Here is a 15796-nt window from a genome sequence, read left to right on the forward strand (position 1 = left end):
CTATAGTTATCCAGTGGTAGAGGCCAGGACTGGCAACACTTGCTCTTGTATGGGAAGTTTTGAACAGTTTTGTTGCTAGAAGAAGCATTTTTAGAAAGTATAATTAAGTATTAACTTTGCCTTTAAATCTTGTGAAATTTTTATGTGAAGTACAGAGAGAACTAGGCTCCTGTCCACTCCCTATGGGTTCCCTCAGCAAACGCCCACCACGGCCCCTGGCTGGGATAGAATCTAGGAGGTGGGAACTTAACACTGCCACTGCCACGGCTGGCAGGGACCCCATTCCTTGAGCTAGTCCCCTGCTCTGCAGGGTCTGCTTGTATCAGAAGCGGACACTGACTGTTGGACTCAGATACTGTGAGGCAGGACCCAGGTACCTGAACTGTTGGCTAAGAGCCCGTCCCTTAAACTGGTTTCCAAAGCCTGCTAGGAAGTGTGGGAAAATGGTAACAGTTATTACCTAAACTGACTACTATGTGCATTTTGAGGTGGTTCAAAAGCAGTTACACTTCAGTTTTTATGCCTTTATGCTATTTTTAAAACTCGACCTGATGGTTGTTTAGTTCAAGATTGAAATGATGCTTGTTCTAGAGATAAAAATGGGTTCCATTAGTTTAGGCTGAAAGGTTGATGCCTTTGGATACTCATCTTTCTATAGCTTTAGCTAAATGGCCTCCATGAATTGGTATGTGTGTTAGAACCTAGACCAGTACCACAAAGTGGTATTTGTGTCTCAAGGCTCTCTGTTGAAAGTGTAATGTCAGTATCCCAGATTGTGTTTAGGGTACGTCCATATGAAAGCAAAATACTACATGAAGTGCTTCAGTGTAACTTCTTCAAGGTTGCCAGCCAGGGATGTTAATGAAATAGTTCTGATAATTCATTCCTAAGTTACAGCATGATCTCTGCAAAAACATAACGTCCTGAGGAGTGAATGTGTAACTGGAAGGGAAAAATGAACTCTCAAGCCCAGCGAGGACCTGGTCCTTCTCACACTCCACAGTATCTCTGTGGCTGCAGGCTCTGTTGGTGGCTTTCTGCTGCTGTGGAACCCACTAGAGGGATGATGCAATCATCTGGCAGTGGGTCCATCCAGCTGGGCTCAGAGAAACACAGTAGCCAGGGTCCTTGACCTCCATTTTGCCGGAGGAAAGCATAACCAAAGAATTTTGGTCTGTAATCAGTAATGTCCAGTTGCTAACAAAGTTGGTAGTTAGCCTTTCAGTTTACTGTGGGGTGAGGACCTGGACTGTGCAAGGCCACGAAGGTGGTTAGAGATAGAATAATCCATTAAAATGAATGTGTGTGTGTAGGTGAGTGGCGGGAAGGAAGGGAGCTTTTCCATGCACTGATATGCTCCCCAGATGCTCACAGCGGCCAAGATTCAGCTGGTCCCGAGCCAGCAGCTGGGAGTGCAGCTTAGATCACACATGGATGCCAGGGACCTGGACACTTCAGTCATCATCACCATTTCCGAGGGTCTGCACTGGCAGGAAACTAGAGCCAGGAGTTAGAGCTGGGTGTCACAGCTGGGCGCTCCAGTGTGGGCCACGGGCATCCCAAAGCACTGGGCCAAACTAGACTGATTTTAAAATTTGAATGAAGTCCAGTAAATAAAATAGGAATGGGCTACAACAATGGGCTACAGAAACAATCACATGAGGAAAAAAAATGCTGTCCTGAGAGAGAAAAAATATTGATAGGAAGAGTTTATTTGTTCTTTTTTTCTTTAACCTAGTTTTTAAAAAGTAAGTAAAAAGAAACTGGGAGAAAAGCTGTTAGTTATTCCTAGATGACCTCCATTAAGATGCTACTTGGCACACTCAAATCCCATGCCGCTGCCCCCGCATCCTAAACCTGACTCCAGGCCTGTCACACACACTGTGGGAGGCATGAAGAAGTGGCCACAGCGTGAGACCTGCTCTTAGTTCAGCCCTAGCTGCAGCAACCATTCGGGGCTGTGAATCAGCAAATGCGATTTCTCTGTATACCCACCCCACCTTTCAAATGACACAAAGAGGAGTTAAATGCATTTATGACCAACACAATTTAATAGCAAAATCTAACCACTACTCACTCTGATCTGTTAGTCTGGCACTGCAGTATGAATTTCTAATTCTTTGTTTATTACATATCATAGATAAGAAACTTTTACCCATAGTTAACTTTGAACAAGATAAAAACCTTTATTTATAAGTATTATATTTCTTTAAAATCAAATAATTTGAATAAAACATGGTAAAATTACAGAAAGCAAAGCCAAATTATGCTAAACCAGAGACATGTCAAGAGAAATAAAGCGATGAACAGTATGTCGAACTGAGGGAAACTCCTGCCAACAGAGTTCTTGTTCCAAAACAAACAGGCCCAAAATGTCCACGTTATATGTGGTCTTCTTTCTACCTTTTCACATCATCATGCAGTCATTTATTTAACAAATATAGTATGAAAGAAAGAGGCTGCGTCCATCCAGAAAATACATTAGTAGAGATACTTGTTCAAAGTGACGAAGAATTCTCTTCTAGAAATAGTTTCACATAACCTGAGAAGCAGTGTAGGAAATCCAGGCATATTTTCTAATACAAGCTGTTACTGCAACTCCAAACCACATTCTTATTCCTCTCTCTTACAACGAAGGGGATTACATATAGGAAGGCTCTCCACCCGGATCCCAGTCCATAGGCCAAACCTCAAGAGCTGTTTCTTTTTTGTGACACAGCCAGCCATATTTTCCCAATTTGATTTGTAAATATTAGGATTATGACAATAGGGAAGAGGAATGGCAAGTAGTTAGTCTACCAAGCACTGTAGATAACAGGAAGGCCTTTGTAGCTTTAAGATTTTAGCTGTAGATGCTAAACTGGGAGGGATTTTGAAATTCCTGGGCATTCAAGTTGATTTGTTTTTCCATGTTATAAGAAAAAGATTGAGATGGTCAACATTTATTTATTGGAGACTTAGCGGCAGAAGCCTCTTTGGTATAGCTGAGTTCTTACGGGGAAGATTCCCCAAGGGTAAAGCTGAAAGACTTGCCACTGTTTCTTCCCACCAGGCGCCTTGTGCTTCTTGATCTTGCGTGAGTCTCGGAGACCCCAGGGTTGCCGTGGAAGGTGTCCCCTGGAGGGGACAGTGCCTGCTGCACTTGTCTCAATTCCCTACAATGCAAGTGGGAAAGCACGGTCATTTCATCTCCAGCAACGGATCACATATGGCCAAAATTAATATGTAAGTCAGTTTTTCTTCATTACTTATAGAAATAAGCATGAACTATATAAAATTCCTTAGAATCTGATTGTCATTAAAAAATCAGTATGCACACACACATGCCATAACCCTTGGGGTGTTCAGTTTCTGAGTTCATACTGATTGGGAATAAATAATCTTTGAATTTAGAAAAGTGATAAGTAAACAGCTTTTCAGGTGGTGTATGGAAGCTGCAAGGATGAAGCAACCATGGGCCCTGGAGCAAATCTGGCCTGCCATTGGCATTTGAATGTACTCAAATACATAGTGCCAGTGGCTGTTTCCGCACAAGCAGCAGAATTCAGTCATTACAGCGGGATTGTATAGTCCACAAGATGTAAAACTTTACTATCCAGCCCTTTCCAGAACAAGTTTACCAACCCCTGGTCTACACAGGCTCAAGAAAGGCAATGGTCCCATCACTGTCACTGCCTGATGACAATCACCAATGCTTCCAGAGCTGGCATCACAGAATGAATACACCACACACTAGAACATCTGCTCTCCTATAAACCATGCTTTATCAGTGAAACTCAGAACTGAAGCAAAAACATTGACTAAAGTGGCGACTCTAAGCTGAGTGTCTTTGCAACTTATTACCAAGAAATCTGCTTGGGATTTTTCATGTCAGTTTTGCCAAGTCAGATTGCGTATCCACAGACAACTGGGCTTCAAGCTTTCTTTGAAGCAAAAACTATTTGTCTTTTTCTCACTTATAGTTTTAATACTGTAAAGTATATATGTAATAATTTTTAAATTTTCTTTCTAGTGCTGCTCAAACTTCACTGCCTGACCTTTTTCCTAACCCTATCCAATCTAATTACTTCCCATTTTTTAGTAAAGGAATGGATTAATAAATGGAAGCATGCATAAATACAAGCATGCAATAATAAGAGATTAAATTGCTTCCTGGCTTAGGAAAAGTTCTCTTACTAAGTGTGTGCTGGACAGGGCGTCTGCCCGCTAGCCCCTGATATCTAATAGGTTTCTGAAGTAACCCTACCCCCTCCCTTTGGTTATCACACCTGTTGCCACTCAGAGAGCCCTAGGCTTTCTTTTTTTAAGTCTTTGGTTTTTGAAAGGTAGAGTTACAAAAAGAGAATTTCCTTCCACTGTTATACTCCCCAAAAGGCCACCGCGTCCAGACCCTTCAAATGGGTCTTTGATAATGAGTGTAGGGACCCAAAGACGGGCCATCTTCCATTGTTTCTTCCAGGCACATTGTCAGGGAGCTGAATCAGAAGTCAGGCAGATAGGACTCAAGCAGGTGCCCTTATGGGACCACAGCACCATAGACAGCACCTTAACCAGCTCCAGCTTGTCTCCAGCTTTTTGTTTTGTTTTGTTGTTTTTTAAACTAGTTACAATCAAAGTTCCTTGTGTCACTCACTTCGCTTCCTTTCTATTAACTGGAATTCTCTCTCAAGCAGCTTAGTCACAGAGCCTCCTAGTCCATACGTACAATGGGCCTTCTGCTGCCAATCTCCTCATGAGCAGGGGCCTAAGTATTAGGATGTTGTACAAAAAGGTTCTTGCAAAGGATCATGGAAAATGGAATTTTAAAAATTTCATTTTGGTGCATAAGAATTCTGAAATCCAAGTGTACAAGGATTTTCAGAAATTCATGGAGAGAAAGGCTTTTATCCTAGGAACTTAAAAAAATGACATCCAAGGGCCCAACACAGTAGCCTAGTGGCTGAAGTCCTTGCCTTGCACATGCCCCGGGATCCCATATGGACGCCTGTTCTAATCCCAGCTGCTCCAGTTCCCATCTAGCTCCCTGCCTGTGACCTGGGAAAGCAGTCTAGGATGACCCAAAGCCTTAGGACCCTGCACCCACATGGGAGACCCAGAAGAGGCTCCTAGCTCCTGGCTTCGGATCAGCTCATCTCCAGCCATTCTGGAGATGCTTGGGGAGTGAACCAGTGGATGGAAGATTTTTTTTTCTGTATCTCCTATTTTATTTTCAATAAAAATAAACAAAGCTAGCCAAAAAAATGACATGTGATATCAGAGTACCTAGACTCATTACTTGGGCTAATGTAAGACCCTGGCAGGCAGCAGCATGACTTGGTAATTCAGTTCCTTCCATTCCCATGGATTGAGTTCCAGGCTTCTAGCTTTAACCTGGCCCAGTCTTGACCATTGCTGGCATTCAGGGAGTTAACCAATGACTTAGGGAGTTAACCAATGACTTAGGGAGTTAACCAATGAATTGAAACTCAGTCTTTATCTTACCCTCTCTCCCCTCTCAAATAAATTAATTAAAAAAAATTAAGTGCATGGAATATATAGTTCATGAAAAATATGCAGATTTCAAAATTTATCACATCAAAATAATCTTTAAAATTCTAATTTTTAAAAATGTACTTGAAAGGCAGAGAAGCACAGAGACAAACAGAGATATTTCCTCTGCCAGTCCACTCGCTAAGTTCCTTCAGTAGCCAGGCCTGGGCCAAGCTGACGCTGGGAGAGGGGTCTCGCACTGGAGTGGCAGAGACTCAGTGACTCGCACCATCACCTGCTGATCTCAGGAGGCACATCCAGAAGGGAGCCAGGAGCTAACACAGGGCTACACCGAAGCCACCCCGAACGCCACCCCAGCCTATATTTTCATTGTTCAACAAAATTTTTGAAGTAACCTTGTATATAAACTTGGATTCATGGAGAAGACACACCAAACCAGCCACACTTTATAAGACTCCAAGATGCCATGACTACCTTTCTAGTATGGCTATCTTGCACTTTTCTAAGTTCAGCTGCTTCTGGAGCTCTTCTGTCTTGCCCAGGGAAGGCCGGAGAGTTCGGTTTGTGACCATGTCTGCTGCGGAGGGTCTCTTTACAGGATCAGGATGGATCATTGTCTAGTGTCGGATGGCCAAAAAGAAGGACACAAGAAGCTTCACTGCTGGGAAAATCTCCCCACTCCTGCCTACTCCAACCCAGTTTCCATAGGGCGTTTTGTGGAAAAAGTGCTTATCCTTTACACAAAGGGAATAAGTAGATGAAAATTTAGCTCCACCGTGGCTAGAATGGTAGTCATTGTTAGCATCAGTATCCTATTTTAGAGCTGGGTGACTGTTTAACCATCTTCACGCCTTAATTTTAAAGGCGGAAGAAACTGAAGCGCTAAGTAGAAAATGACTGGTCTAAGTCAGCGGAAGGGCCAAGACTAAACTCCAATTTATCCATTCCTTTTCAACCTGCTTTCTACTACCTCATGCTCCCTTTACACTTAATAATACCTACATAGTAGTATTCCTAAAGCATTCATTAATGGTAAAAGATTCTGCAAGCCAAGGTGATTTGAATAGAAAACATCTCATTATAATTAGCGATTAATACTGATTAATACTGTCACATAATGAAAACACTTAACCTTTAGTTGTGGTGACCAAGTTCAAAGTCAGTTTTACCATTTAGGTTATAAACTTTGCTGAAGCTCAGTTTCCTTTTCCTTAAAGGATGGTTAGGCTTAACTTCTGGGACTATAGTGAGAACTAAATGAATGAACATATGTACAGTATTTACAGCATGTTGGTACTCAGTAAGTACCAAGTCAATCAAGACACTGAACCAACAATGAGTGTGAGCCGAGGCTGCCCCTGGAGGAGAGCTTAAGAAGGCAGGAAGAAAGATGGTTTTGTAACTCCGTATGAAGGGTTCAGATAAATGTGAAATTCAAGTCTAATCTCTAAGGCAATAGATATTGCTGAAATGATTTTAAGCATTCTAACTAATGCTATTCCCTAAGTTAGGAGGTAAGTCACAGCTACTTTGTTTTCTTTCAATGATGCTCAGTTTGCTGACAGTGTTCCTTTGTTGCCCTATTTGTTGCAATTGAGATCCACTTTCTTGCCCCTAGATATTTAATATCATTAAGTACAAAGTAACATACCTTTCTTGAAAAACCTGAAATAATTGTTACTGTCAGTGGGTTGTCTATGAAGAAACTTAGATTTCCTTATATACAAACTCAAAACTGGTTCTTTTAGAAAGATAGTGGCCGGGGCCCGGCAGCGTGGCCTAGCGGCTAAAGTCCTTGCCTTCAACGCCCCGGGATCCCATATGGGCACCGGTTCTAATCCTGGCAGCTCCACTTCCCATCCAGCTCCCTGCTTGTGACCTGGGAAAGCAGTCGAGGACAGCCCAATGCATTGGGACCCTGCACCCATGTGGGAGACCCGGAAGAGGTTCCAGGTTCCCGGCATCGGATCGGCGTGCATCGGTGCGTTGCGGCTCACTTGGGGAGTGAATCACCGGACGGAAGATCTTCCTCTCTGTCTCTCCTCCTCTGTGTATATCTGGCTGTAATAAAATGAATAAATCTTAAAAAAAAAAAAAAAGAAAGATAGTGGCCAATATTACTGTCAATAGTTAAAACTCCAAAGTAGTACTTTTTATTTTGGAGTTAGGTGATTAGTAACTAAATACAAGAATCAACCACCTACTTTAACCCTTAATTTCTTCAACCACAAAATGAAAGGTCAACTCCTACCTGGGTTGTGGTTAGGGGCAAATGAAAAAAAAAATCACAGGATGTTTAATCTACAACAGGAAGGATTTTATTACATTCCCTGTGTTTGCCCGAGAGGTTTTTAAATCCATCCTGTATCTCCTGGGATTCCAAGCCATAGCTCTGGTTCCTTTTTTCTTCCATTAATGGCACTACCAACATCCTTCTTCTTTCTCTACTTGCCACCACAATTATAATAAGGATTTCTCCATCGCTTCGTCTCGTGAGGTATCACCTTGAGCAGATCTTGAAAGTCTTCCGAGAGTTTCTGGGGAATTTCTGGAAGGTTACCCTTGCGGATGTGATGCCACGCCTCCCCGTTGGCTGGTAACGCCCCGGCTCCCGCAGCCACCGCTATTGTTAAGCCCAAGGCAAATATGTCTGCCTTGGGAAGATGTCGATAATCCTTCAAAAGATCAAACAGGAGGACCAGTTAAGTTTCCCAAGCTGAGTGAGTCTAAAGTAAAAATTACTTAGGAGGAGACCTCCATTTCAATGTTTATATGTGCTAAGCACACATACTGTGGACAAGGTTATACCCTCTGTTGTCAGTGGTTTGTTGGCAGAGAAGGTAGAGGGAATACAAACGTGCCTTTTAATACTGCCATGCCATGAAGAGTCCAAGACAGAGTCTTAGCACCATTTTTGCTCTGTCATGTTTGAAAAGGCTGGAAGCATAAATTGACTCACTTTCCCCCCTGATTATCACTTATGGGGAAATTATCTTTCACAGTCGGATTGCACAAACATCCCAGAAAAGGCTGGAATACCATGATTTTGAAGGACACTCCGTATTCTTAGCAGGCCATCTATGAGATTAGGAATTCCGAGTAGAAGCAACAAGGACTTTTGGAAAGCACAGTGTGAATATTGAGATTTCCTCTTGCTTTCTTAGAAGTGTTTGCACTGTTTGGACTCTGAGAAAAGAGGTACTATAAGTTTAAACTGAATATGTACTTCACATGTTTTGCATTGGGAGTGTTCATTTGGAAGTCAAAAGAATCAGTGGATTATGGAAATGTAGACTACTTTAAAACCTATACCTCTTGCAAAACCTCATTAGCCAGGAAGCGAATATCTCCTTCTTCTACACTGGGATCACTTATGGATGATACGTGGCCCAGGTCACCTAAAAAACAAACAAACAAACAAACAAAAAAAAAAACCAGAGCTCTTCAACAGCATGTCTTCTTGAGAACTAAAATGATTGTAAGACAGTACATTGGTAGGGGAACAGAGCAGACCCACCAATTTTATATATCACACTGGCAGAGATGAACCAATCAGCTTCATTTTCAATCTCTTCTGGCACGTCAGTAAAATCGCTTTGAACCTTATGACAAATGAAGATATTGCCTGAAAATACAAGATAGGCATACCGCATGAGATTCCTTTCTCTCCTGTCACTCCGAACAGCAGATGATAATGGCTGCATCCACTCCCTATCCTCCAAAGAGGCTGGTGGCAGAAATAAAAGAAAAACCAACATCCAAGGAAACAACTCACTCTTGACTGTCACATAAATGACTACTAAAGCCATTCATTGCTGCTTACTTGGCTCACTGATAAAATGAGAAAAGATGTAGCACTAACAAAACAATCAGCATGTGGTGAATATCTTATCAGTTATCTGTGTAGTAAATTTAAGCATCCATTCTCTTAATTTAGCTTCACCAAAAAAAAAGAGCTTTTTCCTTCTCTGTCTCCTGAGTTCAGAGGGAAAATGATTATAATTCTTGAACTAGATGTCTCCGAGGGAATGCAAATGGAAAAACAAGGGTTTCTGCTGGCATACTCTGCCTTTGACACTCGCTAGGCCAACAGGCAAGCATTTTGATGATGTGAAAAGACCAGATACAACAGGAAGAGCAGAAGGCACCAGGCTCACTAGGTTTGATGTCCAGGTGCACCACCCCCGAGTTGTGGATGTATTTAAGTCCCACGGAAATCTGCAGAAGGATGTCTCTGAGTGTGGGCTCTTGGAAATGATCACCAGACTTAGTATTTTCAGATATAACGGCTTGCAAACTCCCACCTGGAAAAAAACACATAGACCCATAGAATTAAAAAAAAAAAAAAAAAAGGAAACACGAGTCTTAACAGGTGTAAGCACAGTAAATATTCAAAAACTTTCTTGTGAAAGATTACAGCCCAATAAGACTAGATTACGTCAGCGTCATTAAAAAGCAAATACTACCTGCTCCTCTGTATTACAGACTTGAACAATCATAAGGTTTTGTTTTTTAATAAGAAAAAGGTAATGTGACCATCTCGGGCACCCAATATGTGGCCCTATGCCTTGAGAATGTACCAACATTTCCAAAGTTCTACCTAATTGATAGCCAAATGGCCTGTAAAGTCTAGTTATATAACTAATACTCTGATTTGTAGTTAATTCTGTGATAGTAATTAATTCCCTGTGAGGATTAAACTAGTAATTATAGGTCATTAGTAATTGTAAAAGTAATTGTTCTAGTTCTATTAAAAATATGAGAGGGTTTAATGATTACCAAACCAAGGAAATATAAAAGCCCTATATGAACATAATCACACTTGAGCTATGTCATTTGCATAGCAACTGTAGACTTTTGGTTTTATATTATAAAAAATAAGACCTGAGTTTATGTGACTACCTGATTCCTAAGGTATCGGAATTCGTCTGCACATTTTATTTTCTTTGTTAGCATTCATTGGCAGGTCTTTGATTTAAAGGACCCTGACTCTCACTGGTAGTTACAAGCCCACTGTTCAACCCTTAAAATAGATATCAGACCAATAGGATCAGAGAGGGTCATGGAATTTTTTAAGAAATCTGTGTTTAATATTACCTTGTATATTCTAGCTTATCCAGAGATGCCATTGATGTACACAATAAATGTAACATTGTTAATCAGAGAAATGCAAATCAAAACTATGATGAGATGCAGCTTCCCTCCAGGTAGACTGGCTGTTATAGAAAAGATGAAAGAAAAAAAAGTGCTGGAAAGTGATTAGAAAAGGGAATCCTTATATGCCGTTGATGCGAATGCAAATTACTACTCATCGTGGCAGACAATATCAAGGTTCTCCAAAAAACTCAAACTTCTATATATTCCCAGCCATGCCGCTACTGTGCTTATGGCCAAGAAAAATGAAAATAACACTGTTGAAAGCATATGTACTCTTATGCTTATTTGAGCAATATTCACAATAGCAAAAAACAAAGGAAACTACCCCAGTGTCCGTCACCTGATGAATGAGCAAAGAAACTGGAAAGTTTCAAAGTACATAAATGGAAAGTTTCAAAGTACACAATGGAAAGCTATTCAGCTTAAAAAAAAATGAGGGTAAAATCTTCTCACTTTTAAATATGTGAATAAAGTGAAGGTCATTATGTTACGTAAAATAAGTCAAGCACAACAATACAGGACCACACAACATCACTCATATGCATTACAGAGTGCAGTGAGGAGGGCAGCAGTGTACCAAGTTAAGCTACCGCCTGCAGTGTCGGCATCCCATACAGATGACAGGTTCTAGTCCTGGCTGATTCACTCCAGTCCACTCCAATCCAGCCCCCTGCTAATGTGCCTGGAAAGTGGTGGAGTCTACCCAAGTGCTTGGGACCCTGTACCCAACCCTGGCTGTGGCAGCCATTTGGAGAGTGTATCAGAGGATGGAAGGCCTCTGTCTCTCCCTCATTCTAATTATGTCTTTCAAATACAATCTTTTTTTAATAAAAAGAAAAGAATATAACGATGACTGTCAGCATGAATACGGAAAGATTAAATAATGGGTACTAAATTATAGTTAAATAGAAACAAGTCCTAGTGTTTGGTTACACAGTACATAAATATAATCATAATTTACTTGTATTAATTTACTCTTAATAATTTACTCTTTAAAAAAAACTGAAAAAATGATTTTATATGTTTTATATGTTTTCATCATAAAGAATTGTTAAGTGTTTGAGGAGATGGGCATGTTTGACTTTATTGGCCATTATACAAGGTATACATATGTTTTGAAGCACCACATGGTAACCCATAAATGTATGCAATTTTTTGTCAGTTAAATTTTAATTTTTAAAAATTAAATCATCCTATGTAAAACTGAATTCAAAGACTTCATTAGGGGTCAGGACCGTGGCATAGCAGGTTCAATGACTGCCTGCAGCAGCACATTGCGTGTAAGCACCAGTTCAAGTCCCTGGTGCTGCATGTCGATCCAGCTCCCTGCTAAGGATGTAGGAAAGCAGCAGAGGCTGTCCTAGGTGCTGGGACCCTGCACCCATGTGGGAGACCTGGAAGAGGCTCCTGGTTTCTGGCTTCACACTGGCCCAGCTCCTGCCATTGGAGCCATTTGGGAAAGTGAAACAGCAGATGGAGTTTCTCTCTCTCTCTCCTTCTCTCTCCTTCTCTGTAACTCTTTCAAATGAGTACGTAATTCTTAAAAATTAAAAGAATTCTCTGTCTCGCTAAAATAATTAAGTTCAGAAGGGAGAAATATTTAGTTTTTTCATAAACACAAAGAGAGCTCCAGTAAAGATATTTTACTATGAGTCCTTATAACCACGAATTACTGTACTTTGTGTACATTATTTATTAGAAATAATAGGCAAGCAGAGAGAATTATTGGAACCTTTAAAAAGCAAGTCACAAAGTGGCTATTTGGCCTAGCAGTTAAAACTGCAATCAAGATACCAGTGTCTGGGGACTAGCATGGTGGCATAATGGGTAAAATCCCAGCTGTATCACCAGCATGTCACTTGGGCACCAGTTCATGTCCTGGTTGATCCACTTCAGATCCGGCTCCCTGCTAATGGACCAGGAAAACAGCAGGTGACTGAAGTCCATAGGCCCTTGCATCCAAATGGGACACCTACATAAAGTTCCTGGCTTTGGCCGGACCCAGCCCCAATTGTTGCATCCATTTGAATTAGCAGAGAGGAGATTCATATTCTCTCTCAACTCTTCCTTTCAAATAAAACTTAAAAGATACCAATGTCCGTCGCTGAAGTGCCTGAGTTTGAGTCTGGTCTCCAGCTCTCAACTTTAGCTTTCTACTCATACAGACCCAGGAATCAGCAGTGATAACCCAAGTGGTTGGATCCCTGCTGTCTGTGGGAGAACTGGATTGAATTCCTAGATCCCAGCTTCTTCCTGGCCCCGTGAAACTATTGTAAGCATTTGGTGAATGAACCAGTGCATGGGAGCTCTGTCTCCCTTCCTCTTCAATGGAAGCGAAAATTTAAGAAGCTCTGAGTTTCTCCCAGGCTGAGTTCACAGATGATGTTACAAGGTATAACAAGAAGAGGGCTACATTCATGGGAGTTCTTTGTTTGCCTCCTAGCTAGGGTGGGTGTCCCTTAAAGACAAAAACCACAGAATTCATTTTCCTTTCTTGAGTGCTGCATATAGTAAATATTTCCTAAAGTAAATGTTTACCCTAGCAACAGAGAAGAAAATGAAGGGTCTGCTAAAGGTATAGAAGAAAACAAGCCTCTTGAGTGTAGCCCTGCAGATTGTAAGCAAAGACAGTTTTAATCTTGAAAGAACTGTAGGTCTAACTGTACAGGCAGTTAGACAGTCCTGGCATCACTTTTAAATACCTAGAGACTCTGTAAATTATTAGATTGAAATTATCCAGGCAATAATTAATAACAAAAATGACTGAAAAGTATGCAAAGAATATCCTTATTTTGCTATAGTTAAGGCCAATTGTCCACCTCTGATGCAAACATATAATTAACTGTTCTCCAATAAATATACCAACAAGGAAGTATGTGTTTATAGGCATAGCAATACTGAACAGAGTGAGGAGCTTCATCAGGACTGATGTAGTCACAATGAAGTTTTAGCCCTGAATACCATCTAAAGACAGTTAAGTAATTGCAAACATTGTGCCCAAGGAGGAAGCAGCCATCCATGTGAACTGAGACTGCCCTGTGTCTCCCTGAAGGTAAAACAATGATGCTTCACCCAACTTGGCAGAAAGTAAAAGCTGTACTCCTGCTGTGCTACTGAGGCCTAACAGATACCAATGCAAACAACAGATGCCTTCTAACAATAAAATGCTAAAAGCATATCAATAATTCAGCAGAATTTTTTGGTTCATACATTTGTATTCTCACAATATTTAAGGTTGCTGCCTAGAATACAAGCATATCTTACTTCTGTGAAACACAATCCTGTTTGTTTGATGGAAAAATAATAGCAACATTTGTGTTGTTTCTCAGAGGGTACTAACTTGGGGACGTCACCTTGTCCAAGCAAGGGTGAGAGCAGCTGTTGCAGGGAAGCAGGTTATGTAAAACTTCAACAGAAAGAAACACTGCCTTTAGGGAGACTTCAGTAGTCCAGTTCTGAGTTAGAAAGAACCTATTAGATTCTTTAGCTTTTTAAGGCTGACCAGAAGTGACTTGCAGAGAAACTTGGTAAGGGTCAGGGAGAAGGCAGACCATCTGATGGCCACAAGGCTCAAAAAGGGGAGCGGAGAAAATCAGATGAGCACAGTTCATGTGAGTGAAACCCTAGCTCTCCATCTTCCAGCCTAATTGCTGTGACAGGTTGGGGCTAAGGACCGGCATGGGAAGCAGGTGCAGGGAAGGAAAAGCGGAAGAATGAGACACTGGCTCCCCCTCCAACTCCAGCAAACTTTGGATTTGTTATTCTTCAGAGCAACAAGCCAAAATCTCAACATGGATTATCCAGGACTGAAGAAAGGACAAAGTGTAAGGGCATTCTATGTTTTTCATATTTAGCTTACGTTTGAAAAGCTGAATAGGTATGGATTATATTTTGCGAGATCAAAATTACATATTAATTGGCTGGTAGAGGAGTTCATGGACTGCCACAGTGAGTAGGCAACTCCCTATAGTCTATTACTTGGAACCTGGCTTTTCAGACACTGGTCTGGTTCTCCCCCTTTCTTTACCTCGTTGACCTCTCTTCAAGCGCAGAGGTCACCTCCGTCACATTGGCATCCTTACTGTTTGCCAAGTCACACTCATTGTCAGTACCATGCTGTTGACCTGCGTGCTGTTCTCATGTCATTTAAGTTACTCAGCCATAGAAATCCTTCTGCAAAGTTTAACTCAAGTTTTATTCATTCATGCAACTTTTTCCGGCTATTTTAATAGTGACTATGATTGGGTTTTTACTAGGTATGAGATAATGACACAGTGCTAACACTTGGTAAATACTCTGGGCAATCCTCACATTTCCCCCATAAGTAAGCATGACTGTCACAGCTAGTGATAGTGACCCAGCTGAGCTTTGAACCCAGTTATCCCTGACTTGAAATACAGGCCGTACCCAGCACATTATGATGTATCTTGCCCACTATATCATCTCTATTTGTTTTTCATCCATAATCATTTCTTCCAGCTTTGCACAAAATTGCCTCTTATACAGAACGAGTAAATTCTCTTGAAGAATTTATCTTCTCTTTATAGTATTTGTTATCTTACAGTCTCATTTATGTCATACCCCTAGAAGGTGCTCAAATGCTAAAATGAATTAAGAGATTATTTATAGTAGTAACAATCTTTCTATATTATTCTCTTGCAAATTATCAGAAACTCAGATTGCTCCAAGTCCAGTTAAAACAGTTACTATTTTTTATTTGCTATTGTATCTATTTGGTGATACTTATATAAATAAAATCAATCTTGCCTACAGAGAGAGGGAGGGAAAAGGAACAGGAAATCTCAGGATATGTGAAAAAGGATCTAGAAAGGAAAGATTGAGAAAAGTCTCAACTTCTGCATCATCATCAACATAAAGAATCCATTCTGCACCCTGCATCTATTATAAGCAGAAGAAATTTTTGCTGTGCTTTTAAGAGAAAAAAAGTCCTACAAAATTTACAGGTAACGCAAGAAGAAAAATACAATGCCAAGTCATTATTTTTGTGGGATGCGTGTACTACTTTCCATATTTCTGGCATTTTCAATATTATTTATTAATTTGTTTATTCATTTCTATAATGAAACTTTATCACTAATCACTGTCCTCAAAAGCCACCTAGTAGTTGCTATAATGACTAAATAAGAAA

General features: G+C 40.7%; 2 protein-coding genes across 2 annotated transcripts in view; one reads left to right on the forward strand and one right to left on the reverse strand.

Moving 5' to 3' along the window:
- The window catches only part of DENND11 (DENN domain containing 11), a 72598-nt gene that overhangs the window by 1483 nt on the left and 55319 nt on the right, over positions 1–15796 (forward strand). Inside the window, exon 2 of the mRNA XM_058681367.1 lies at positions 3053–3225. The gene's annotated coding sequence lies outside the window, so the exon portion shown is untranslated. The remainder of the gene's footprint in view (positions 1–3052; positions 3226–15796) is intronic.
- The window catches only part of WEE2 (WEE2 oocyte meiosis inhibiting kinase), a 29390-nt gene continuing 16586 nt past the window's right edge, over positions 2993–15796 (reverse strand). The window contains exons 6-11 of the mRNA XM_004594349.2: positions 9648–9794; positions 9008–9115; positions 8803–8888; positions 7995–8165; positions 5965–6107; positions 2993–3155 (exon numbers count right to left, since the gene is read on the reverse strand). Coding sequence (XP_004594406.2) covers positions 2993–3155; positions 5965–6107; positions 7995–8165; positions 8803–8888; positions 9008–9115; positions 9648–9794 — 818 coding nt within the window. The remainder of the gene's footprint in view (positions 3156–5964; positions 6108–7994; positions 8166–8802; positions 8889–9007; positions 9116–9647; positions 9795–15796) is intronic.

Source organism: Ochotona princeps, chromosome 25 (assembly GCF_030435755.1).
Source record: "Ochotona princeps isolate mOchPri1 chromosome 25, mOchPri1.hap1, whole genome shotgun sequence".
Lineage (NCBI taxonomy): Eukaryota > Metazoa > Chordata > Mammalia > Lagomorpha > Ochotonidae > Ochotona > Ochotona princeps.